This window comes from Gopherus evgoodei, chromosome 5, assembly GCF_007399415.2.
Source record: "Gopherus evgoodei ecotype Sinaloan lineage chromosome 5, rGopEvg1_v1.p, whole genome shotgun sequence".
Taxonomy (NCBI): domain Eukaryota; kingdom Metazoa; phylum Chordata; order Testudines; family Testudinidae; genus Gopherus; species Gopherus evgoodei.
Window position 1 is genome coordinate 1,497,096 of NC_044326.1, and position 26,167 is coordinate 1,523,262.

Below are 26,167 nucleotides of genomic sequence, written 5' to 3' on the forward strand. Positions count from 1 at the left end.
GTGTTGGTCCTGGGGCTACAGTGCAGCTGCACCCAGCTGTACGAATGTCATTCCACCGTTACCTGGTGGAGACCTTCCTGACTCTGGGGCCCGCTGATCTCAGACGGGTTTGCACCTGCCACCTGGGCCATTGCATATACAAAAGGGAGTGGAATTACCACCACAGCTTGCAATCTGGGCAGGTGCACCTAGCCGGATCCTGTGCAAATTCCCCTTAAAGTAATGGCCCAAGGCCCCACTATCCTTGCCCAGAATTCCCTTCCTTGGGGGCCCTGCCCATCCCAGAAATGGGGGGTGAGGGGAGTCCTGTGTGGAGCTTGGAAAGTATGTTGGAACCTTTTATGGTCTCTGCCTGCCTCCCTGCAGACTTGCAGGATTGCAAGGAATTCACAGGCTTGACACTGCAGAAGCTGCTACACCTCCCTAGACCATAAAGCGCCCCGGAGCACAGCAGAAATAAAGGACAGCCTGAAGGTTCATGCAATTGTTTGCCCTGGGTGTGTGAAAGTGGATGTGAAGTGCTACCAGTTCTGAACAGCAGGGCCTTACCCCAACAAGCTACTCCGTGCCCCTGCAGCAGGGCTGTATTGCAAGCTTGCTCTGAGTGTGGCTACATTAGTGCAGTTTTACACCTGTGCAGTTTTCACAAGAGTTTGTACATGTGCAGCCGAATTCTCCTGGTATAAAGCCAGCAAAGTCAATGGACTTACATGGAATGAAGAACAAACTCAAGGAACAAACCTCTTCCCTGGGTAGTGGATAGTTAAAGCTCAAGGATGCTGGACACTGATCACATAAGTACTTTTGACCCAGAGGTTTATTTTTCTGGTGGTTACATATTACTGCACAGGAAACCAGGTGTCTCCTCTCCCCAGACATAGAAAAGTAAGTCACGAAGGGGGTGTAAATCTTTTAACACAAATGTACAGACAAAAAAAAAACAAAGCAATCACACCACTCACAATATCCAACACCCTGCAATCAGCCTCAGTCCAATGAGTCTCCTGTACAACCTGGGTAGCACCCATCTGATCGGTCAGGGCAGAGCACCGCTATGTTAAAGGCAGGAAATTTACACTGAAGGGAAGTTTGGGAAACACCAAGCCCAATTCTTTGCTGCCTTGCACCTCATGGTCATTTACACCAATGTAAATGCAAATTGGGTAGCATTTCCATGGTGAGCGCCAGATCAGTTTAAAGCTTGAGTCAATGGCATTGCTTCATACCTACGCTGGAAGATGCAGGATCAGAATCCAGCCCACTGTGTCAGTTACCCTCCATAGAGGGGTTTATTCTCGTTGCATCCACGAGTGACTGATTTGATCATTTGTACAAATCGACATTGGAAATGTTTGGGTCATAAATATACACGAAAGATAACCCTGGAAGCCCTCCCCACACGCTACATAAAAAAAAAATTTCTTAACATATTTGGAAATAGCATTATTAAAATACAAAATCTGTTAAATAATTAAAAAACACAACACCACATACACACCTGGCATCAGATGCAATCCAAGAGTTAAAAAATGTTCCCAATGATTCAGAACTCAAGATTGGTGCAGGAGGCACAGCCTGATCTCACCTCACCTTTCACAGGACACCATCCTCCCTCTGACTCCAATGCAGTCACTCCTGCTTTACGCTGGAGCAAGCAGAGCACTGGGCCCTTACACAGGCACAAAGCTACAGCTGGTCTTGCTCTTTGGCGGCAAATTCAGTTTAAGTGCTTTTCCCGCATTGCTGCTGAATCCCGGTGTGGGCATCCCAGTGCTTCTAGTTTCTTGCTATTAAGTTAGATCAGGGGTCCCCAACCCGGTGCCCGCAGGCACCATGCATCCTGGCCAGCGAGCATCCGCCAAAATGCCGCCGAAGCAACACCTCTGGATGACACCACTTGCCGCCAACACACAACGTCATCCAGAGGCACTGCTGCCGAATTTTGGCGGCATTTCGGCAGATGCTCGACCGCTGCCATGGTCCTTCGTCTGACGCCTGTCAGACGAAAAGGCTGGGGACCACTGAGTTAGATTCAATACTCAGGGAGGGCCAGAGAGGCCAACACAGCCCTAGCTGCCAAGGATGATCACAGAACAGGGGACTGAAGAGTTTCTCCCAGGTGGTTTTAGTACATGGCTATTCAGAGAGACTGCAGGATTCTCCGTTTCGCAGCCTGTTTTTCATCAGGTCAATTCCCACTAGTTATTACCCAGTAGATACACCCTTGGGATAGCCCTGAAGTCAGGTTCCTACTGTTTCAATGCAATTACACTCATGGAGCATCGGCCCCAGAATTCCCCTGGTCATAGAGAACACCACAAGCCCATGACAAGCTCCCCGGACAGCGCTTTTACTGCTCACCCACTGGTGCAAAGACGGGTCAGTATTTGTGGAAGGGGATCAGATACTACAGTGATGGGCAGCAGCGTCAAATCCTAAAACCCAGAGATGGGGAAACTGAGGCACCAAGCGGTTAAAGCCCTAATTCAGCTCTAAATTTACCCTGATGCAAATCTGGATTGACCCCACTGAAGTCAATGGAGCTAAACTGGGTTTTCATACCTGTAATTAAAAGGAGACTCAGGCCCAGAGCCTACCCCAGGAACAAAACCAAGGTGACCCTGATCTCCCCAGGCTTGGCTCTAACCACCAGACTCCGCTGCCTCTCTGATCTCAGCAGTGTGATGTAGAGGGAGGAAGCAGAGCCAATCCTAAGGCTACAGAGCATCCCCACCTCCCCTACGGGGAAGAGAAAGTGGCTGGTTTAGGTTAATCAAGGCCCCCCGGAGCTAGCAATATTGCAGCCTAGCAGGACTGCCGCTGTCCAGAGGTTTGATGCTTTGCTGCCCTCTGATCTAGGTGCCTCATGGGTTTTGCTTTCAGTCAGGTCACAAATCCTGCACAGCAGCATTGCCTCAGGCAGAGGTTGGTATTTCCACCTTGTGCCACGAACAGGCACCCTAGGTGTGACCTTGAAGGAGTTAAGGGAATAGTTTCTGACCCCAAGAGCAATAAGAGCTAGCTCCAGCTGAGTCCAAGCCATTCTGCCCACCCTCAGCTGATTTTATCTGTTTCCTAAATCCCCAACTCTGAATACGACGATAGGAATCAAACTCTCTTCTCATCACCATTGCAGGGCCAGGGCTTGGAAAGGAGCCGTGAGCATCTGGTGCCGACCTCTACTTTTTTCAGTCTTGCAGATAATTCACTTTCCAGGTCACATCACTCTGATTACCATCTTGCTTCTCCATTTTTGAGCCCTGCCTGTCTCCCCTCAACTCCCCCATACTGGTCACTTCACAAAACAAGTTACTGCCCAGAAGAGGGGGGGGGTTTAAATGAGGGTCACAAACAGACTGGATGTCGGGGTGCAGCGGGGTAGCCACGACAGAGTGGCTATATTGCAATCACTCAGCGAGGCCCGTGCACATCTCAATACGCTGGTTTGTTTTGCTGGTGGTGCCCGTCCACCCCCTTCACATTCTTAGCCTGTTCCTGCCATTGTGGGGTCTGAGCTGCTCCTAGCAAGGTCACTAGCCCCTCCCCCTTGCTCTTCGCTTAAATCGATGCCAATGACGTTAACAGCCAGGCTTATTCACGGCTAGAGTCAGAGGCGAGTACTTCAGGGGATGCCAGGGCTCTATAGCGCTGGGGTGTTGCTCCAGCTGTTGGAAACTGTGGCTGCTGACGTCAGGCAGGGGGGGAGTGAGCTGACAATCAGCAGAGGACGGTACTAAGATCTGCCATAGCAGAGCCGAGGGGATCTGGAAGATTCGTCACTGGGAGCTGGAAATTCCCCACCCGCCTTCCATCCAAGCCCAAGCGAGTGTGGAGTCAGCTTGACAGGGAGCTGGATATTGGCCTTTGGTTCCGGCCCTGACAAGTGGAAGAGATGGGATTTGAAAAGGCACTGAGACCCCTCTGTCTAGCAGAGCTTTTTTCAGCACTGAATTTGGCAAATCCTGGAGCTTTTCCCCAGTCCCTGAGGCCTTTCTTTTTAGCCCCCTCACCCCGCCCCTGGAGTTTTCCTGCTCTTGGCCATGATTTAAATAACGCATGTAAGATAAAAAGGACAACCACATCTCTTGCTAAGACAGCAATCCGCGCTGCACCCAAGGGCCATGCGGCTCCAGGAGGCCCTAGAAGACTGAACTGGGCAGAAATGAAGATCTCAGTCAAGCACGACCTTCCCCCAAGTCAGCTTCACATTGCATTTGATTTGTTTAACCTTTCAAGAGACTGAAGACACAACAGCATGGTGACACACACATCCACACTCAGAACAGCTTTTGGGGGGGCTGGATTCAACACTCACACCTCTCGTAGCAATTGATGGATGCTCGACAGCGTCCTGGTTTTCACCTCAAGGCAGTGCAGGTGCCACTGCAGATGCTGAAAGATGATCCCACCGATCAGGTCAGAGGATAGGTGCCATTTGAAACACGCAGACTTGGACAGCTTCAACCTGACCCTTCCATGGTACCTGAAATATCCAGCCTAGCTTCCATCTCCAGTGCAACCACCCGTTCATGGAGGAGCTGGGTCAACCTCAGAGCTACAAATCCTACCCCCCGCCAGGAGTTTCACAGCATGGAGACGGCAATGAGCCCAGGGGATTCGGAAGCCCTTGAGTGCCACACAGTTCTGTTGTTACGGGAGGTATGTGCGGTTATGGGAGGTATGCGCATGTGTTACTCTGTTCCATGGCTTCCTGGCCAAGAAGTAGATCGATCTGCAACCGAGTCCAAAGAAACTGGCTCAGCAGAACGGTTCTCACCTTGGGAACCAGCCCCAGCCTTGCGGCAAGGTGTGTCATGTCTCTCTTCAATGTATGTGGCAGTCGCCCTGTGGCCCCCCCACACCCTGCCCTGGCTTCCCCGGGCCCGTTTAGAAGTTCTTCAGGCGGCTGTATAGCTCCCGCTTGCTCTTCTCTCCTGCCCACGTGCGGCTCTTCTGGCGGAACTTCCGCAGGTCCTCCTTGAAGTCCTCGTGATGCATGGGACGGTAGTCCCGAGGCTCGCAGTGTGCCTGGGGACAGACACACAGGGCTCGTGTTAACAGAATGGCCAACCGCCTGCAGGGTGACCCCAAGCAGGGGCTGAGCCCCTTCCCACCCACAACTTCGCTACAGTAAGAGCCCCTTGGAACAGCCATTGGTTTACCTGCTAAGAGCGGCCACACGTATAGCAGTGACTAAAACCGGTGACAATGCCAGGAGGCCGGATATCTCCCCAAGCCCCTTTCTCTATCACCACGGGGCCCAAGGCACTGCAGCCAGACTGCTCTTGGCCCTGTCCTCGGTCCCCTTCATAGGCTAATCAACTACCCTCAGAAACGCTGGCTCCTTTGCTGGCTTCCTACAGCAGCCTGGAAATCACCCTCTTTGGTTTTCAAACTCGCTATGGACTCAGTCACTACCAGCCCCGCTCACAAGGCCTCTCCTTCAACCAAGACCTCACACCCCATAATGCCCCAGTTCCCAGGGCAGGGAAACGCAGTGGCTCTTGTGACTCGAGCTCCCCCAGTCTCTGTGCAGTGAGTCACTTCCCTTCTCTAAGTCTCACTTTGAGACCCGTCCCGCTCTCCTGGTCCCCTTATGCCGCTGTTACGCGGCGCTCAACCACAGGCTCTGCATGGGCTCAATGTCTGGAGATTTTAAACAGATCCTGGAACCTCTTGCTTCCAGGATACCGGCTGTCCCCATTCCAGAGGGTGAATGCGCCCGTGCACAGAAGATATTTTGGGGCATGCTATCGCCACCTGGCATCTGCGAACCTCGGAGAAGGTAGCACAAGCCTTAGTCACACACACTCGGCTATGCTTCCCGTAGCACCAGTGGGTGCCCCCCGCAGACGATGGCAGTGCTTCTGGGATGGACAGACAGACACGCTTCACTGACAGGGAAAATGCCACGACTTACTTGGTACTGTGGAAAGAATTCTTTGTACCCTCCTTTCAAGATGTACAGTTCAGGATAGTGCAGGTTGGGGTACTCGTTGCATGCCCTGTCTTTTTCCCTGACAAACCGGCACCTTCAAGACACGGAAGCATGAGGTTAAAGATCATCTGACTTGGTTTAATTTTGCACATACAAGGGTCTGTGTTGAATGCCATTGTGCCATGGAATGACTGGGCCAGATCCTTAGCTAGCTGCTCTGAAGTCAGAGCTGGGCCAGTGTACATTGGACTGAGGATCTGGCCCACAGTTTTCTATAACACCTATGACCCAAACACACTTGGGCTGTGAAATGCAGCCACACCTGGGGTGGAATGTGACAGCAGCACTACACAATTCCTTCAGTTCTTCCCTGATTCAGCTACGGACTTCATTGGCATCGCTCCTGGTCTATGTTGGTTTGAGAAGGGTCAGGCCTAGTGTCTGGAAGAGAGGATTTGGCCTGACGTGGAAGCTGCAGGGAGAATCGTAGAGTTGGGATTCACCCAAGCCTGGAGCGGTCGAGAGCTCCGATTCTTTCTGTTCTCTCCCAACAAGACAGGCAAGACCACAGAGCTGTAGTGCTTACAGGACCACAAGCCAATGGACAGAGTCCTCCGGAAGCCTAGATCCAGCAGGCAGGGGTGGCCAACCTGCGGGCTTCAGAAGTTCATATGCGGCTCCTTGTATAGGCACCAACTCCGGGGCTGGAGTTACAGGTGCCAAATTTCCAATGGGCCAGGGGGGTGCTCACTGCTCAACTCCTGGCTCTGCCACAGGCCCTGCCCCCGTCCACCCCTTCCCAAGCCTGCTATACCCTCGCTCCTCCTCCCCCCACCCCCCCCAGCCTCCTGCACGCCACAAAACAGCTGATCGGGAGGTGCAGAGAGGGAGCAGGAGGTGCTGATCAGCAGGATGCGCTGGGAGCGACGGGGGTGGGGGTGCAGGGGCTGCTGACACATTACTGTGGCTCTTTGGTAAATTCTGGCTCCTTCTCAGGCTGGCCACCCCTTGCCATAGGCGATTCTCTATCATTTAGTCTTGTAGGTCCATCTGTCAAAACACAAGTTTCTTGGGGCCCCAATGGCTCAGGGGAATAGCCGCTTTGTTCCCATCCCAACATCTTGGGATCTGTAATTTGGTGGGGTGGCATCACTAGGCCAGGGATCGTTCAAACAATTCATGACTGGTACAGTCAAACTGGGTCCTTAACCCCCCGCAGCCACATCGTTTCAAGCTCTTTTAATTACACCAGTGTCGAAACGGAGCCCCCATGCTCTGTGGCCAGTAGATAAGGGTGTTAGGAGGACGTGTTGCACCCACGCAGCTTGTGGCCGACTTACATTCTGGGACCCCTCTCTGAAGAAAATTCACAGTGGAATATCACGATCACCCTCTTCTGCACGTCCAAGGAGACGATGGGGTTCTTCAGCAGGAAGTCCTCTATGTCCTGCTCCAGCGGCAGGTTCACAGCCCCCTGGAGGAAAGGACATTTCCCTGTCAGAGGGAGCAGGAAAGACCCTCCCCTTTTCCACTAACCCAGAGAAGCAGCAGGAGGGGTAAAATCCTACAGGACCACGGAAATCTAAGAAAACGAGACCCAGTTCCCTGCACCACTGCGCATCACTCAGCCTGTGCAATGGGTGAACAATGCTACACAGCCGACATTTCCCCTTCCCCACTCTTTGCCAAGGGCAGTGTTCACATCCACCCCTGTTATCTGCCCCGGGGTCTCTGTCCAGTGCCCACAAGCCCAATAAGCACCTGTACCCCCAATCAAGTGAAGGGAATTTGCAGGACCTCAGCATCGTGAAGAGAATTAGCCCACTTGTTTGGGCGCCTAGAGTTTGGCACTTGTGTTTCAGCGTTTCTCCTTGAAAGACTGACCCTGGGTCACGGAGGAGAGTGGAACTGCCCAGCACTGGCTCCTGCCTCACACCACTAGACCATTCTGCCTTTCAAGGTTAAACACAAAAAACAAGGCAGCGGTTCTGACCTTGATGTGACCCCCTTCGTATTCGTAGGGATACCGGCAGTCCACGATCACACAGTTCTCAATGAGGCTGTTGAACTGGCCATTCAGCACGGCAACCATCTGCAGTGGAGAGAAGAAAAGTGTGTGGTTGCTTGACGTGGGACTGTGCCGTTCCACTGGCGGAAACGAGCCCCCGCTCCTCCAGGGCCTGGCCCTACGGCCACTGCTCAGGCTAAACGGCTGGAGTTCTGACTCTGGGCTGCAGAATCAGGCCTAAGCCCATGATGGTCACAGGGAGGGCTGCAGGGTGTCAAGGTGAAGTCACAGAGCAGATTTAGTACAAGTCATGGGCATAATGGCTGCTCACTGCAAATGAGGGGGCATCAGCCAGCCACAGCAGCAGCATCCGCCCCGGCGCTTTTACCCTAATCCCAGCCGGTTAAGGAGGGGAGGGAGGGGCCAGAAAGCAGGACACAGTGGACAGAGCTTGCCGTCCATCTGTCCCACGCCCAGGGGCTCCCCTCCACACTGGGGAGGGGACCCACTCTGAGCCTTCCTGCAGGAAGCAAGTCAGACAAAACAAGAAATCAGTTTCTGGAACTTTTTACTGCACTGTGATAAACCTGCAGCCCTAGTCCCGATCAGTTGCCTCCTTACCATTTCTGGGGAGATGTATTTCAAGTCCTGATGTCTCCCTTCCACAGTCTGTAGAAGATACGCCTACAACAAAGAGGCAGTTAGCGACCCAAGTTAACCTCTTTCCTCGTGGGATTTATCCAGAGCTGGGGTGATGGGTTTTAGAATATTTCCCAGCGTTCTGATCAATACCTTAGATCACAACTTAATAAAGGTGCACTATCAATTCAAGTTTACATTTTAAGAAGAGTTTTATTAAAACTCATTAAGACCAAAAGAATCATCCCTTTACCACTCTGAGGCAGACAGTCGTTTCAAACCAAACGTTCATCTGTGGGGTTTGAAATCTCAAAGTGGGACCAATTCTGCCCTCTCACTTGTTGTAATTGTACCACTGGGGTGGAGCTGGCACCATTTTGATCTGGCAGCTTTTATAAAGTTGGCCCGGGCGTAAAGGAAGGGGCAAGATGGAAGAATCCACCGCCCTTGTCTTGTCTGTAAAATGCCAGGCACGATTCACAAACAGGCATTTCTTTCCATTTGGACCATGACATTAGACTGGTTTGTCTTACGTCAGCGTCTAGTCCATTTCATGGCCCATGCAAGGGCAGGCGCTACCGAGTTTCCAACACAGCCCAGGGAAGGTTTCAATAACTTCTGAAGGCAGGCTTTGATTTAGTACAAAGGGGTTTTTCTTATCTCTTCCCCCCGCCTCCCCATACCTTTGAGAAGTCCCCAATGAGTTCTCGGTGATCATTATCCAAGATGTTCTCGATCTCATCATGGCAGAAGGATCTGGAGCGCAACAGCCTTGATTTCTAGGAGGAAACCGAGACCGGATATCATATCAACACTGAGAGCCTTCTACAAGAACTCAGATATCAGTTCTGGGCGGAGGAACCCGGGGTGGAGGGTCTGGCCTGGGCTAGGCAGGCGGTCAGACAGGACGATCAGAATGCTCCCGCAGATTGCAAGGCCAGAAGGGACCACTGTGACCATCTAGTCTGACCTCCTGCCTAGCCCAGGCCAGAGACCGGCCCCATGGTAATCCCAAGAGCCGAGTTGTTAGACAAACAACCCCTCTTGATTCAAAAATTGTCAGGGATGGAAAATCCACCATGACCCTGGGTAAACTGTTCCACCTGCCCCTAAAGATTGGGTTGAACAGACACGACGGTCACAGACATTTATGCTCCCAGCACAAATACTTGGATCACCACCAATCCTTGCCAGATTTTGCGGTTATATGGTTAACGCAGTTTGGTCCATCCTGGTTTTAATCACATGGGGGTGCCAGAATCTAAAGAGGCAAGAAGCCTGAAGCCTTCAACTCATGTGATCAGCCTCATAGAAGTCAGTGGGTCTGGATCACTCCCCTCCAGTGCCTTGAATGTTGTGTAGTTCCTTAGACTCGTGCACCACGAGCGAGAGACAGGGACAGCAGCAGGAGCGCAGGGTTCTGATACAGGAGCTTCTCACAGCTGCTTTGCGGGAACGCCAGGGAGGACAGCCAGCAACCAAGTACCAGGCTCACAAGGGCTGCAACAGCGCTTGACAGCGACTCGTCTCGGCTGTAGCTCTTAGATCTCACCCACCCCGTTTTCCTAGCTGCTCCTTGTTTCTGGAGCGCAGGCAGGCTATGCGGAGGTTGGAGATTCCAGCTGGGTTACAGCAGAGAATCACTTGCTCCTCCCAGGATGGCAGGAGGAGAGAAGAATGAAGAAAAACCAATTTGGGAGGTGCAGGGCATGGGGAAAATACCCTCCATTTAAGGGGGCAGCACCCTTCGATTTCTGAAGCGCTGGTGCCCATGTTCCAGTGCTGCGGCAGAAGGACGTACGACATGGCGGAGCTAGCCAAGAGGCTTCCCCCTACTACCCACTGATTTCCAGATGGCCGGCTGGGCCATTCCAGATGCCTACAGGACAGCCCTAGCTGCTGAAGGCTTTGGGAGGAAGGGAGGTCTCGAAGCATACCCCAGTATGTCTGGTAGCCAGCCCTCCCTGGGCTGGTAGGTTCTGGAGCCAGGGAATGGAGAGGGAGATCTCCCTGGCCCCAAGTCCGTCTCCACATCACCTACCGGCTCCTCCGCCTTCTCCTCGATCGGGGTGCCAGCCACGCTCTTCCGCCTCTTGGTTTTGACCGGAGTGTCTTTGTCCTGCGGCCTGTCCAGCCGCTTAAGGATGGGCCGGATCACGCTGCTGGGCATGGAGGGGGACCTGAAGAGCTGGCGACATTTGCTGGGTCTCACCGACCTCTGCACGGACGAGAGCGAGCTGCGGTTAGAGCCTCGTTCTGGCCTCTCGCTCACCCCTGGGCACGGAGCCGCCGTTTGCCGCAGCCTGGGAGTCGCAGGCCTTGTGTGCCCCATTTCACATTCACGGGGGTGGCAGTTTGACCCAAGCACACCGAATTTGGCTTCACGCTCGATTTAGGAGATGCCAAAAGGCCACGGGCCTAAGCTCCCAGCCACACCCCTGCGGGGGAGTGACTCCGATTTGGTGTCAATGGGGCTCAGGGAGGAGAAGGAGGTGCAGAACCCAGCCCCCCACCGCTTGGCCCTTGCTCCACGCACACCAATTGCCTTTACAGAAAGGCCTCCCACTGGGCCTTCCTCAGCGGTCGGGGGTGTGTGTGAGGGGTGGGGTCTCTTAACCCAGCTCTCAGCACAGGGTGTGAAAACAAAATACCCCCTTGCCCTCTCTGAAACCACAACAGTAGCCTGAGAGATCCCTTAGTCCAAGGTGGCCAATCTGAGCCTGAGAAGGAGCCAGAATTTACCAATGTACATTGCCAAAGAGCCACAGAAACACTTCTGCAGCCCCCCCATCAGCTACTCCCCTCCTGCCCCCCCTCTTTCACTGCCTCCCCCTCCCGCCCACTGCAATGTACAGTACACAGGAGCACGAACATGGCAGGCTCGGGAGAGGGAAGGGGTAGAGGGGACAGGGCCTGTGGCAGAGCCAGGGGTTGAGCAGTGAGCACCCCCTGGCCCACTAGAAAGTTGGCGTCTGTAGCTTCAGCCCTGGAGTTGGTACCTAGACAAGGAGCCGCACGTGGCTTGGAGACACAGGCTGGCCACCTCCACATGTCACTATGGTCAGTGTCTCGCACGCACAGACACCCTCCTGGTCACCTATTCCCATCTGGGCCAGGCGAGTAGTGACCTCAGGTCACGCCATCCAGTGGCTATGGCGGAGGGAGGAAGGTGCCAGGAGTCTCAATCCAGCTGCCTGTGGTGAGGCGTCCTCAGACTGACCCCAGCACGTCAGCAGAGAGCACCCGGGGGCCCCTTCAGAGCAAGGGGAGCACAGTCTCCAGGCTGGCTCGCCTGGCAACTTTCACCCCCGCCAGCTCGCTGGAAGGAGCAGCCCCGACCCTGCGCCAGGTTCTCACATACCAGATCAGCGCCTTCCTTTTTCACCAGTGGGGCAGTCAGCAAGTTCTCCATCCCCGGCGGCACGTCCGCCTCGTTCTGAGGAAGAGGCAGCGGGATCAGCGGGATCGCAGAGAGAGAAAGCGAACGCATGAGGCAATGGGTTCCCACCAGCCCCATCCCATCCTCCCCTCTTGGCAGGGAGAACGAGACAGGAGTTGGCAAATCACAAGCTATGAGGGGCTGTAGGATCCAGACAGACCCTGTGGTTCTCACAAGGGGCCAGAGGGTTTCCCTAAAACCCGCTCTCCGCAGATTGCTAGCTATATTTGCCCCAGTAACATTCATTTGCGATTCAGGTCATCCAGACTGAGTGTGGTGGATCTTCAGACAACCCCTGCCCGAGGGAGGCCAGGAAGGAGCGAGGGGCTGGGTGGTAGCACATGAGCCAGGGGGATGGGGCTGTGCTCCACTTCGGAGCAGGATGAAAGCACAGGCTCAGGGTTAGCTCCCGAAGCCAGTGCTCCCCAAGCTACAATCCAGCGGCCCGCAGGAGCAGCCAGGGTGCAGGAGGTTAGGGGGCCGTGAGAGACAATCCGGGCACGCTGTACCTTCATCTCCTCCTCGTCCAGAATCTCCATAAACCCATCATCCTCTTCGTTGGTCACGAAGGAGGTGAGGGAGGAGCGGCGCAGGCACACTGGGCTCTCGGCTTCCACCCCCATGTTCTCCTTCTCGGGGGTGCCACACTGGGGAGCGCACAACAAAGGGGGAGGGGTTAGAGCGTGCCTGGGGGCCGAAGACTGAGCAGGAGCTGTCTGGCTGTGGGACCTGCCGTGACGTGGGAGGCCTCCTCTGACAAAGGAGGTGTGCAACTGGGGACAAGCCACCAGGAAGTGCAAAGCCAGGGCACGAGATGCGGCCCCAAGTCTCGGCCACTGCAGCAATTAGGGATCCCAAAGCACGGAGCTAGCTTGCTGCCTGCCAGGTGCTGCCGGAGAAAGGGACAGATCCTGGCCTGGTACCTCCTTCACCTCCCGTCCCAGACAGTCACTATTAGACACGGATTGTACCCTGCCCCAGAAACAGCTGCATTTCAGCCATGGGCAGTTCCCGTATTTACACATCTCCACCCAGGTCCATAAGGCAGCACGGGTGTTATGGAGATGATGGAGATTAATCCAAAGAGGGACCCTGCGTCAGCTTCACAGGTACAGGCTCCCGGGCGCTGGCATCACCACATTAACAGCAGGTGCTAAGTGCAGCTGGAATCACTGGTGGTGGTGCCTCCATTTGCTATGCTCCAGGCCTCCCCATTACGGCCAGGCACTCACACACATTATCCCACCCCCCAGCCCCCAGCCCAGGCCTGCGCTCACCAGGAGGTCCGGGGCGGAGTTTGGTCTCTGTGCAAAAGGGTCCCTCTCGCTGCTCCCATCAAAGGGGTGAAGCCGGCAGTGATTGGTGGGCCTCAGCGGGATCTTAAATACAAACCCTGCCTGCAAAGGCAAAAGGCCTGAACGTTACCCGACCGGGGACACATTCCATCGGCATTTCGCCCAGCTCTTCTGGGCCACCCGCGCTCAAGAGTGTTCACCAGCAACACATCATCCGAGCAGGAAGCAGCCGTGGCCTGAGTGGACATGACTCAGTCGCCAGCACCGAAGGGCTTGTGCCATGGACACCGGCTCCCCGGGCCAGGGCAGGACAGTTCGCAGAGGACAGAGGCTATATGAGCCCAGGGCTAAGCCCTACCTGCCTGAGACCAGCCCTTTTCTGGGCTCGCGAGATGGGAGGGTCAGTCTGATCAGAAAGGGGCTGCCACTGGAGGGGTGAAGGGGGTGGAGCTAAAAGGCTTGGGATGAAACTGAGCAGAGAATTCAAGCTGAGTATCTGGGAACATCTCCAGAAGGCGAGACCCCTTCATGCTTCAGCAGGAACTAGATGGGACGTGGCCCCAAGGAACGGGCTGTAAGGGACAAGCCCACCCAGCTCCTTCCTTCAGTGGTGGGGCTGGGACAGGTCTTGGAATCTGATCTCCCGTCACATCCCTCGTCCGTCCCTTCTCTGCCTCCCGACTCACATTCTCCTTGTTCTCTTTCCGGCGCAAGGGTCGGTCGTGTGTCTCCGGGCTGCCCAACTCCTTGGCATTGGAAATGTTTTTCAGGGCAGGGCTGGTGCCCAGGAGCCTCTCCTGGAAGAGAGGAGGGAGAGATCATCAAACCTGCTGCTGCACAGGCTCCTGCCACCACTCAGGGGCCATAGGGGCCTTCCCTAGGAGCTGAGACTGGCCACCTGGGGCTGGATCACTTGATAATTGCCCTGTTCTGTTCATTCCCTCTGGGCACCTGGCACTGACCACTGTCAGCAGACAGGATACTGGGCTAGATGGACCTTTGGTCTGACCCAGTCTGGCCGTTCTTATGGTCTCTCCAGGGGCCACAGTTCTGACACGGGTTTGCCATCAGTGGGTCACCTATTTCCCCACTTCAGTGCAACACCTGGGGGCTCTTTCTACCCCCACCCAAGCACATGACTAGGGACTGACTCGTATGTGCTGGATGCTGCTCCCTTCAGAGCCCATCATGGACGCTTCTAGCCCAGAGACAGGAAAGGCGGGGTAGGGAAGTAGCAATACGCTCACCCCTTAAGGGATGAGCTGCACACCCCAAACCCTGAATCCCTTCCCTCTCTCATGGGCCAGCAGCTGTGGGCTCCTCCCAGGCCAGATCTCCTTGGCCAGCACAGCAGCCAGCCAGCACCAGTCACCCTGGGCAGCAGGTCAGAAACTGTCACCCTTGGGTTTCCCCGAAGCCAGCACTTCCGGCCGTGCAGTCAGATCCGCAGAGGGGAGACGGGGACTCACCGGCAGGGAGTGGATCCTCCGGACAGGGAATCTTTTGCTAAAAAGACAAAGCAGGAAAAGGTGTTGGGTGGTGGTCAACTATGTAGCAGAGCGTTCCTTCTGCAGTCCCCTGCCAGAGGCTGTGTCCTGAATCCACCCTCCCCTTCCCGCTCAGGCCCCAAAAGCCACCAAGAGACCCTGCAAGAACTGACCAGTGCAGACAACCCCCCAGCTAACCAGCTCTCACACGTGACCCTCCCAAAACTTACAGGCAGGGGAAGCAAATTTCTGTGGCAGGTTGCTACACAGGAGGGGCAGCACTAGGAGGAAATCGACATAGATGGGTTTGATTCTCGGATGCATGAATGAAGGCTGCCTCACACCATTCTGACAGCGTGAGGGTTCTCAGATCAGAACCGGGTTGCCGTCACACTCAGTTTTTCCGTGAGGGGCGCAGTGAAAAATGGCCTTCGAGTGAATGAGAACCGGGCTCCGTGCTGACGGCACTGCCTTTGTGAGCGCAGCTCCGTTCCCCTGCCCACTCAGCGGTCTGGACACGGCATTAAGGTCTTTCCTTTCAGCGACCAACGCTCTGAACACGGCAAGGTGGGAGAAAAGCTCTCGAGAGGGCAAACAGCCGCTGCCTCCTGCCACGCAGGCAGGACAGCAATGGATGTGGGCTGTATGTTGGCGGCTGGATGCTGCCAGAGGTTTGTTAGGGACCCAATCAACCCTACCCCAAGTGGGAAATAAAATCCGAATGACCAGATGCGCACGGAGGAGCTGGGCTCTTCCCTTCCCCTGGGTTCAGCATGCATGTAGGGGTGCAGCACAGGGAGGAGAGATTGCGGAGGATAAAAATCAGGCTTTACAAATTTTTAGCACGAGGAGGGAGTAAAGAAAGGTCAATGCACTTACCCTTTGACAACTCTTCCTGATTCCAGAACTGCTTTTTCAAAGCTGCAGGAGGAGAGAGAGGCGCAGCGTGTTACGTTCACATAAGCAAAGGGCCCGCATCTGAACCAATGTACAGTGGCCCTGGCTGCCCAGGGAGAGGTTAAGGAGAGGTTTTAACTCCTGGGCCCAATTCTGCCACCCTTCCTCACACCGAGCAGCTCACTCCACAAGCAGGAGCCCAGGGAGCAGCGCTGTACTCCACGCACCCAGTGACTAAGCCATCTGGCCCAACACGGCTTCACAGCTGGGGAAAGGAGAGTGGGACAGTGCAGGAGGGAGGGAGACAGCTCCAAAAAGCAACTGAGAAGCGATCTGGTCCATGGGTCTGAACTCCGTCACTCTGCGTCCCTTCATCCCCTCCAACGCCTCCTGCCCCACAATCCAGCCAGGGAAGCTGCATAACAAGGATGGTGATGGTTTCGAGTACGGCACAACCCGGACACCTGGGTTCCACTCCCAGCACTGCTTGAGGTCATAACAGCCAAGGTTGTTGAGTGGCTACTGATTTCAGGCGTCTTTGAATCTGGGCCTGCGGGATCCTGTGCAACCACTGACTTCAGATGGAGTTGGGGGGCAGGAAATCAGGCATCCCAAAGGCTGTTTGCATATTTATATGGAAAAAAAAATCAGGCCTAAGCTGTCATAAGTTGCACATCCTAAACACAGAAGCCCCCAGAATTGAGGCCACTTTCCACATGGTGCCTGTCAGCCTGCAGGATTGTAAAGCCCCAACATACAGACGAGGGCCCTGGCTGCATATGGAGTTAAGCTGTGTTTGAGTACAGCTGATGTTGGCCAGGTTTAAACCCTTGTAGGGTCAAGTCCTTAAAGGGACACTGGCTCCCTGTGTGTGCGAGACATGTCGTGCCACTTGAGTTACGGAGCATGGATTAATTCAATGCCCGCCGAACAACCGGGTGGGCTTGGAGAAAAACAATCCAAGAAGCCGCCGCGGCTGCTGCTGACCTAGTTCTGAATCACATGAAGTTAAATCAAAGCTTGGCTGGGTGGGGCGCCGGCACGGGGCTCTCTGAAGCCAGCCGGGGACAAAGCTCTCCCAGAAAGGAAGCCAATAAAAGCGCCTTTTGTGAGCCGGGCTGCAGAGCAAGGCTCCGGATAGCGGGGGCATTTCTATAGCAACTGGCCTGAAGCGGCTGCTTTCCACCTGTATGTAAATGGGGGCCCTGGTGGGAGGGGGGTGTCTGTCAGATCAAGGCCCCAGGCCTGACCTAAGCAGCTGGTCGGGAGGGATGAAGTGTGGCGGCACAATGGGAGAGGGCTGCCACTCAGCACTGACATCGTGCCCAGCCCCAATTCATTCAGGACAGGAGGAGTGGGGGGGCTGCAACCTTTGGACTCTCTCCCTTGTGGAATTCAATCTTCCAGCCTGCCTAGCAACCCCTGGATCACCTGGTAAGCCAGGGGCTCCTGCTAGCCAGCTTAGGGAGTGCAGGCATGTGGCAGAGCCGCCCCAGGAACCATCTGTTCACCTCCCCCCCCCCGAAGTTACACATTCTGCAGCACATCTGGCGGGGTGGGGGGGGACACGACTCCTCCCAAACCGTCAGAGCAGGTGCGAGGGGGAAAGGGTAAGTGAGCGATCGCGGGAGGAGAGCAGTTGCTCGGCCAGATGCAGCAGCCTCTTTTTTAAATGTAAGATGTCAATCAAAATAGACAATAGAGCTTCCAAGGGCCCAGGAGGGTCCCCGATCACCCGGCTCACGTGCAGCGTGTGCAGCTGTTGACGCCAGCGCAAAGCAGTTTCAGAGTGAAACACTCAGTAGCTTGTTTTAATCAGGACTAAACCCCCCGCCCCAGATCTAACACCTGCAAGCAGCATCTCACGCTCACTGCCAGGCCTCCAGCTGGGTACTGTGCTATAGAACTGATATGTTTGGGCTCTGTATAGTGTATGTTTTACAGTAAAAGTTAAGGTATTAAAATAAATAAATAGAATAGTAAATACTAGTATTGGCCATTTTTATGCCTTGTAAGTAACAAACAGGATTTTGTCTGTGTCTATGTTAATTAAATTAGAAAAATTTCAAAGGCCCAGGCCCCAGGGTGGAAACAGACAGTTACAAAATTTAGTAAGGTCTAATTCATGAGGCCTTTTTTGTTTAACATAAAACTATTGCTATTTGTTACCTTCTGAAGGTCTCTGCAAAGAACGGTTTGTGGGAATAGGGAATGTACGCATCAGGGGAAAATATGGGGTAAAGGCCATTTTTGAAGCCAGATGACCAAAAAATATATAAATAAATAAATAAATAACCTGAAAAGACTCAAAAAGGCCAACACGCATCTGTAGCTGAGGAGAGGCAGACTGATGACCTTTAAATGAAAGCTAGCACCCTTCACACACAAAATAATTAAATCAAAACCAAACAAAATAACCCTCTCAAAAATAGTTTAAGCCACCAAAAAAACAACACCAATTAAAAAATAACCAATCACAAAGTAACACAGCGAAATCCATAAACTTCACACACACACACACACACACACACACACACACACACACACACACACACACACACACACCCCTATAAAAACAAAATGCTTTGCCATAAAACTTTGGGTTTGTCTTGCCACTGCTCCAAAAGCATCCAATCGCAACCAACAAAGCCTGGCTCCTCTCTACAATCAATCTGACGGGCCACTAAATGAATCCAAACTTCAAACTAATAACTATAAATATCAACTAGCAAAACTATGTGCATAATGTATGTATACATGTATAGAACTAAAAAGCATATGCTAATTGCTAGATTCTCAATAAATGTGGCATGTTGCCTTTTCCCCTATCTAAAAAAAAATCTCCTGTGCTCTGTTTAAGCATAACACAGTGGCCCCGTTCAGAACAGCCCCCACCCACAACAGGAATCCTGAGCCATTCAAGAGGAGGGACTTCCAAGAGCAAATGCAGAACTACCACCCCCAAGACAATTGTTAACAGGACCTCAGGCAGCCACAGACAGCAGCAAACTGCAGTGAAAAAGAGCAGACCACAGTGACCACTATGCCGCCTTCATCTGGCTGGAGTGCTGGGTTTAAGATCCCCCTCCTCCTTTTACTGCCTTCACACCTGAACCCAACGGGGAGGAATTTTGGAGATGCTGTCCAGGACCCTGGATGTCACCAGGGACAGCAGTTACTCCACATTCACACCCATGTAACCAATCTGGCCCAGCGACAGTGCCATAAAACACCTAAGTGAGTGCTAGTGCTCTCTTTGATTTCCCGCATGAATTGATTCCGCCTGTTTGAAGCAGAGCCCAACTCAGACTGTTGGGGAAGTTATACAAGGGATGAACTTGGCCCGTGATCTTTCTACAGCTAGCTGGTTTCTGAACGCCAAGAAAGATTTCAGACTCCGATAGCCACAGCCCAGAGGGCCCAATTGCTCCATCCCTTCATCCCAGTATTAAGCTGATGCAACTCCAGTGAAGTAACAATCCAGCACAGAAATCTTTAAGCTCAGCTTGAAAACAAAAGCTTATGTCCAGAACGGAATAACTAACACCGATTTCCAGTCTCAAATCTCAAAAGGGACTTGAAAGAACCCTCTGCCCATATTCATCTATTGAAAGCCTGAGCTCCAGGTTCATCAGTGCCCAGGAGCCCCTTGGGTCTACTCTACCCTACAGTATATCAGTATATCTGCACCTTCACTTAAGGGTGTGAAAAATCCATCCCCCCTGAGCAATAGAGTTGCACCAACCTAACCCTCCCTTGTAAACAGCACTACGTGGATCGGAGAGCTTCTCCCACCAACACAGTTCCCACCTCTCAAGGAGGCGGATTAACTACACTTTTCCATCGGCGTAGAGTCTTCATTAAAGTGCTGTAGCCGCCCAATGTGGCGTTTTAAACCACAGGTGACAGATGACTTTGGAGAGATGCCGGTCGTCCCTTTACAGACTTGCCGAGGCCTCATTTGTGCATGGATACCCTGGCCACCAGCTATCAGCACTAGGAGAGCTTGCAGCAAGGCCTGGGGATGCAGCATCAGAAGTGAAGACAACACCACCAGTTCTGTCTGTGGGTATGTCTACACTAGGAATGCTATCACAGTGGTGCAGCTGCACTGCGGTCGCATAGACACTTTCTTCAGCATCAGGAGGGTTCTTCCATTGCTGTGGTTAATCCACCTCTCTGAGAGGCAGTAGCTAGGTTGATGTCCACTCCTTCCTCCTCCCAGGCTTCTCCCCAAAATGGACTAAGCTCACATGCGGACGATCGTTGGAAAAGTAGATCCAATTTCAACTTCACTTTATACTGGATGACAGGAGTCCCTCACTACTGAAATGCAGCTACCTCTGAGGTAGAACACAGAAGCTGTTGAACAGCACCCAGCAACACTTCACACTACAGTTTGGGACAGGAATTGATAGAGGGGGGGAATACAGGGAGGCAGAATGGAATGACTTCAAAACAGGGTTTGCAGGAAGTGTCCTGCCTTTAAAGGCAACCCACAAACTCACCTCTGATTTGACAGCAGGCACCTCCAGCAGCATAGCACCCCCTAGTGATGCACTGATTTAGTGCTGCCTTCCAGAGACAAGCACCAGTCCTGAGTCACCACCACCACCTTGGGCAGCATCTAGGTTTACCTGGGTGTCTCCCATCCAAGAATTAACCTGATCGGTCCCTTCTTAGCAAAGCTTCCCAGGATCACAGCACAAGGTATATGTACCCAAACTCCTGCGTTAACCCTTAAAACTCCAGCTATACTGTAGCTCCCTCTTTTCCTGGGGTTAAGTGGGAGCCAACAGGCCAAGTGACAAGGACAAGGAGACATTAACTTACATTTCTTCAAAGGGTTCTGGGTCCAACTGTCCAGGCGAATCCAGCCCAACTCCTGCGCAAATGAAACACCCATAGGTAAGAACCTAGGAAAGTGGAGGTGGGGGCCCAGCAGCAGCGACGGTGCAAAACCCCAGTTTCCTTCACATACATTTCACCTCTTGGGGAATGGCAGCAAGGTGAAGGCAGATACTGCCAGGTTCTCCACCAAGCTGCCCACAAGCCAAGCCAAGATGGATTTAAAGTTCGTTGCGATTAGGGGAACCAAGCGCACTAGCCCTTGCTGTTCCTTCCAAGGTTAAATTAAGCCTCCCCCGGTTAATTAGTCAAGTGTCATCTCCATTTTATAGACTGGGGAAGTGACCTGCCCACAGCAAGTCAGTGGCAAGCTGAGAACAGAACCCAGAAGTCCTATCTCCCAGTCCCCATGGCCGCAGCCACAAGACACACTCCCTCCCAGAGACAGGAATTGAACCCAGAAGTCCTGATGCCCTGTGCTCTGCAGCAGTCACTGCTCTCCACATAGGGAATAAGAGTCTTGTTCCACATGGTTGCTTCTCTCCCTCCCTCGCTTTCCCCAGTGTATAGAATGAAGGTTTCCTAGATTCCAACCTCTGCCAGCCCCAAACTACCCCATGGGCCAAGGGGGCTGGACTGCAGCTCCCCACAGAGCCCACAGTGCAGGAGGTGCTGGAGCTGCTGCCTTCTCCCAGAGGGATTGCTTTAATCACACACACCCCTTTACCACATCAATGGTTTCCCTTATCTGGAGATGGCCAATAACTTAAAAGCAAGTCAGGCTCATTTCTCCCTGCCACACTGCTCCAGCTGCAGGCAGCATTCCAGATAGATGGCTTAAATGCAGCTGAGAGCAGATTTCAAGCCAATCATTTTTAGTGATAATAGAGTAAACAAAACCCAGCCCAGGGGGCCATTAACTGTCCATCCCTATTCCTTGCATTGAAATTCAATCAGGCAAGAATTGGATCCCTAGGCACCCTTTCCCCTCCACTCAGAGCATCCCTGGCTTCCCACGCTGGCTGGCTGCTCTGGACCTTAGGAAGCATTACCTAGGGAGGTGGTGGAATCTCCTTCCTTAGAGGTTAAGGTCAGGCTTGACAGAGCCCTGGCTGGGATGATTTAGTTGGGAATTGGTCCTGCTTTGAACAGGGGGATGGACTAGATGACCTCCTGAGGTCCCTTCCCACCCTGATATTCTAGGATTCTATGAAGCTCCCAATGGGAAATGAAGGCTCTCCCCATAGGGAGGTGAGAGGGCCAAATGAAAGAGTGTCTCTTTCACAGACGTTCCCCCCACAACAGGGACAGCAAAGGCCAAGCCTAGACACAGCCGGGATCTGTTTAAATGGGAAGGAGTTTAGTTCACGTGGATGTGAGCTGCGGACAGCACGGCCCAGAGGCAGGCAATGTGTATGCATGCTTCAGCCCCGACCCACAGCCCCCTGCGGTGCCAGTCCTGGGCCTCCCACACACACAGCTTGGCCCATGCCGCTCGCTTCTCACACCCGGTCTGCAGCACGGTACCTCTTCCATGCTATTCCAGGCCTTGACATGCTTTGCCTGAGAGGCCCAGCGCTGCAAACCGCATGGTGGGTAAGTGGTACAAAGACATGGGAGATCTCCCCCTACACTCTGCAAAAGTCAATTGCACTTGGAGACCTGGCCGTGCCTCAGCGTCCAGGGACAAAAGCCAAGGGAGTAGCCCCACCTCCATCCCTGCTCCATGGCAGCGCTGACCTGAATCCAAAGACTCGGACCACCCGGAGTCCTGCGATGACTCAGACGAGACGGAGTCCTGTGACAGCGAAGACCATTCACTCCTGAAGCCGATCCCCAGCGTCTTCCTCTTTGGGGTGTCATATGGACTGGAGGGGGGGCAGAGAACACAATTACTCAGAAGCCAGCAGGCAAGCCAAGCAAGAGGCATGGTGACCCACCTAGGAGGAGAGCCAGCGGTTTGGCAAGGCACCCAGGTTCAGGACTCCTGGGTTTCTCTTATGCTAACCTGCCATGGACTCACTGGATCTTTGGCGAGTCTCTCACGCCTACGTTTTCTTAGGTGTCCGCTGATTTTGGGTGCCCAACTTGAGGCACCCAGTGCTTGGTTTTCAGGTGTTGGAAAAAAAAAATAACAGGCCCCACCTGCCCAACCCGAGACAGATTTAAGGCACCCAAAGTCAGCGGCAACTTTTGAAAATTTTGGCCACCAGCCCCAGCTCATTGGTAAAATCGGCATAAGGCTATCGCCAGCCATCCTGGGATCGGTCACTTACATCTGCGGAGCCCTGAGATCCGCAGAGGGAGGCAGTGGAGGAGGGGGAGCTAGCTTGAAAGAATTGTTAGCTATGAGCCAGAGATAATGGTGTTTAGCTCCCTTCCTCCAGGGACCTCCCAGTGTTTTACAATCCCGAGGCAGGCCCCTTATCTCCACCGAGGGGGCAGAGAGGAAGTGATTTGCTCCAAGTCAGAGATGGACTCTGTGGCAGAGCATCCATCTCCAGAGGATTAAAACAACAGGGCAGATCCTCAGCTGCATAAACCGGATGCCAAAGACGTCCATGGAGCTGAACGCTGCTTTATACCCCCTGAAGGGGCTAGTCCAACACCTTCCCAGCACCTGTCACCTGGAAATGCCTGACCTGGACCTGCCCTATTAGAACTGCGTGAGCAGGGCACCGTACGCCTAGGGCCTCGTACACACGCTACCGAAGCCTCACAATAGCCATTAAAGAAGGTGGCTTTTCAGAAGCAGCTGAGGAGCGAATATGGTTGTTCAGTCGAACACCGCTGCCAGGGCTGGGTGAGCACCAGGAGTGCGTTAGACCCACTGTGTGGCTCTGGAAGAGGAGTTCTCTGAGGGCCGAGGGAATGAAATGAGGAGGAGTGGGAACCTCGGGGGCTTGTGAAAATGCCTCCCAGCCCCTCACCACCACTGGCTTCTCTGCCTGAGGGGCTGGCACAAACGCAGGCTTCCTCTTGCGAAACCTGCAGCAGGCAGCTGGCCCAGCGTCTCCCGGCTGTTCTGGAGGAAGGCTATCTGTACACGGCCATGTGCTTAGAGACAGCGGCTCAGGATGCAAGAACACACACACACACGGCTCTCTCTTCCCTGAAAAGTACAGTCCTGCCACGCTCGAAGGTAAGACAGCACCCCAGGGCACACAGCCCTGATCAACCCCCTCTCTGAGAAACAACCCTCCCAAACTCCCAGCCATGCAGAACAGAATCACCTCACCACTCACATGCAACCATCACAGTCACAGTCCTGGGGGTCAGATCTATGGGGGAGATGCCACAAGAGTTAGGGTCAACTCCTGACCCAACAAAGCCAAGGGGGGGATTGCCCAGGGTATCACTAGGATCAGGATCTGGCCCACAGCGCATTTATCCAGAAGCCAGTAAGCAATACTGCCAGCGGCTTCAACAGGGCCAGGATTTCATCCCTTCATTCTCCAAACTCTCCTCCACCCCCTGGGAGGGGAAAAAAATAATTCTGCTGCATGGAGCAGGATCCCTGACATCTGCCCGGCTGCTCAATGGAGAAAGGTCAAAGGTTGCTCTCAGTTATATGGCTACACGTCCCTACCAACTGCACACATGGAACCCAGCACAGAGAATTCAGTTCACTCACTGATTTGGGATCGGAGCTTGCACGGTCTGCCAGTGAAACCAAGGGGAACTTTGCACCGATGCCTTTGGGGAAGGCAGGATCGGGCCCCTTAGCACCACCCTGTGCAGTCAAGACTGCAGCTGATGGTAGCAGAATATTCTCCTTCCCCCCAGGAGCCCACTTGGAAGGGAAGCAAAGCGGCACTGCTCAGCAGAAAGCCTGCAGCTTCCTGTCTACGGTCATTCTGAGCTGGCTGCTCCCAGCCGGAGCCCACATGAGCTGCGATTCTACAGCAAGGAACATAAGTAGCTCTGTTCCCTCTGCACTTGGGCCTTGAATCAAGACACGGAAATAACATTCATTACCCCGCATGTAACTTCCCCCACTCTGGCCTCAAAGCCAGCTCGGAAAAAAATCTGTTCCCGAGGCCCAGACCCTGAAGGTCCTGCCTCAGTACAGGGTGCAAGGGGGATTTCACACTCCCCCTGAGCTCAGAAAAAGCAGGGCCCAGGGTGCCTCACAGCGGGGCTGCGATGGTTGGTTAGTTCTCCCCAGCGAGAGAATTGGGACACTGAGAAAGAAGAGAAAAGAAGATTGGTTGGTTTTAAACGGTTTGCTCTGGAAATTATCTCCGGCCTGGGGAATGCAGAGGGTCAGACGAGATGATCGCAATGGTCCCCCATGAATCGGGACATCACTAATGGGGCTCGATTGTGAGTGCACCCTGGCGTAAGGCCGGACCTGTGCGTGCACTGGCAGAGCTGGCACTGCCATCCCCGGCTCGGCCCTCAGACACAGCAGGGCAGCGTCACTTCTTCTGGAGCAGGGTCTGAATCAGGCCTGCTTCCTTAACTTCCCAGCCACACTCTTCCCGGAAGAGCCGCATGGCGATTTGCCCTTCCCCCAGTGCAGGTAGGGCTGACAGCCCAGCCTTGTGCTCTGTTCAGGAACCCTTTCTGGGAGCGGGGAAGGGGAACACACGCACCACCTAAGCCCCCGGGCCTGCCCAGCTGGGGATCAGGGCCAGTGGCTGCTCTTGGGGTGGAGGGAATATTTTGCAGTTTGGATTTTTGATCCGGCACCCGCTGCACGGGTTCTATGAAATACAAGAGACAACCCCAACCCCTCACCCCCCACAATACATTATAGACCCTCCTATGCCACAGATCCAGCAGCCAGGTCATCGTCCTCTTCACACCAACATAGTCTGCATGTGATACACACACAGAGTAAACGGAATGCACTCACATCATACACACACACACACTGACACAGAATACATGCAATCCACCTCTTCCCCCCCACTGTATACAATGCACCCACATCACCCACGCAGAATGAATGCAACGCACTCCACACACACAATACATGCACCCACAGAGTGCTTGCAACGCACTGATACACAGACATTGCATGCAATACACAAACACACAAATGAATGCAACGCAGCCCCACACACACACACACAGAGCACATGCAATCCCCTCCTTGCAGTGCCCGGCCACACACACACACACACACACACTCTGCACGCAGTGCCCGGACACACACACACACACACACACACACTCTGCACGCAGTGCCCGGACACACACACACACACACACACACACTCTGCACGCAGTGCCCGGACACACACACACACACACACACATACACACACACACTCTGCACGCAGTGCCCGGCCACACACACACACACACTCCCTGCACGCAGTGCCCGGCCACACACACACACACTCTGCACGCAGTGCCCGGACACACACACACACACACCGCATGGCAGGCAGCCGCCCTGGCACGCCGCAGCGGCACTCACCTTCCCAGCCCGGCCAGGTTGTTCAGATTGAGGGTCAGGTTGGTGACCGGAGACAGGACCCCGGGCGCCGGCGGCAAGAGGCCGCTGCCCCCCCGGGGGAAGCCGCAGGGGAGCCGGGCCGGTCTCAGCGCCGCGCTCCTGCTCCGGGCAGGGCTGGAGCCGCCCGGGATGCCCTGGCCGTCCAT

General features: G+C 53.9%; 1 protein-coding gene across 1 annotated transcript; it reads right to left on the reverse strand.

Moving 5' to 3' along the window:
- Positions 1-799: 799 nt before the first annotated feature.
- Positions 800-26,167, reverse strand: CDC25B (cell division cycle 25B). Its single transcript, XM_030563741.1, has 16 exons — positions 25,983-26,167; positions 22,292-22,419; positions 20,537-20,588; positions 15,686-15,727; positions 14,789-14,825; positions 14,006-14,116; positions 13,302-13,421; positions 12,534-12,671; positions 11,947-12,021; positions 10,627-10,803; positions 9,269-9,364; positions 8,568-8,630; positions 7,932-8,030; positions 7,279-7,412; positions 5,921-6,032; positions 800-5,028 (listed from the first exon to the last, which is right to left on the reverse strand). Exons 1-16 carry the CDS (start codon positions 26,165-26,167, stop codon positions 4,888-4,890), a joined length of 1,710 nt encoding a protein of 569 aa, XP_030419601.1. The 3' UTR covers positions 800-4,887.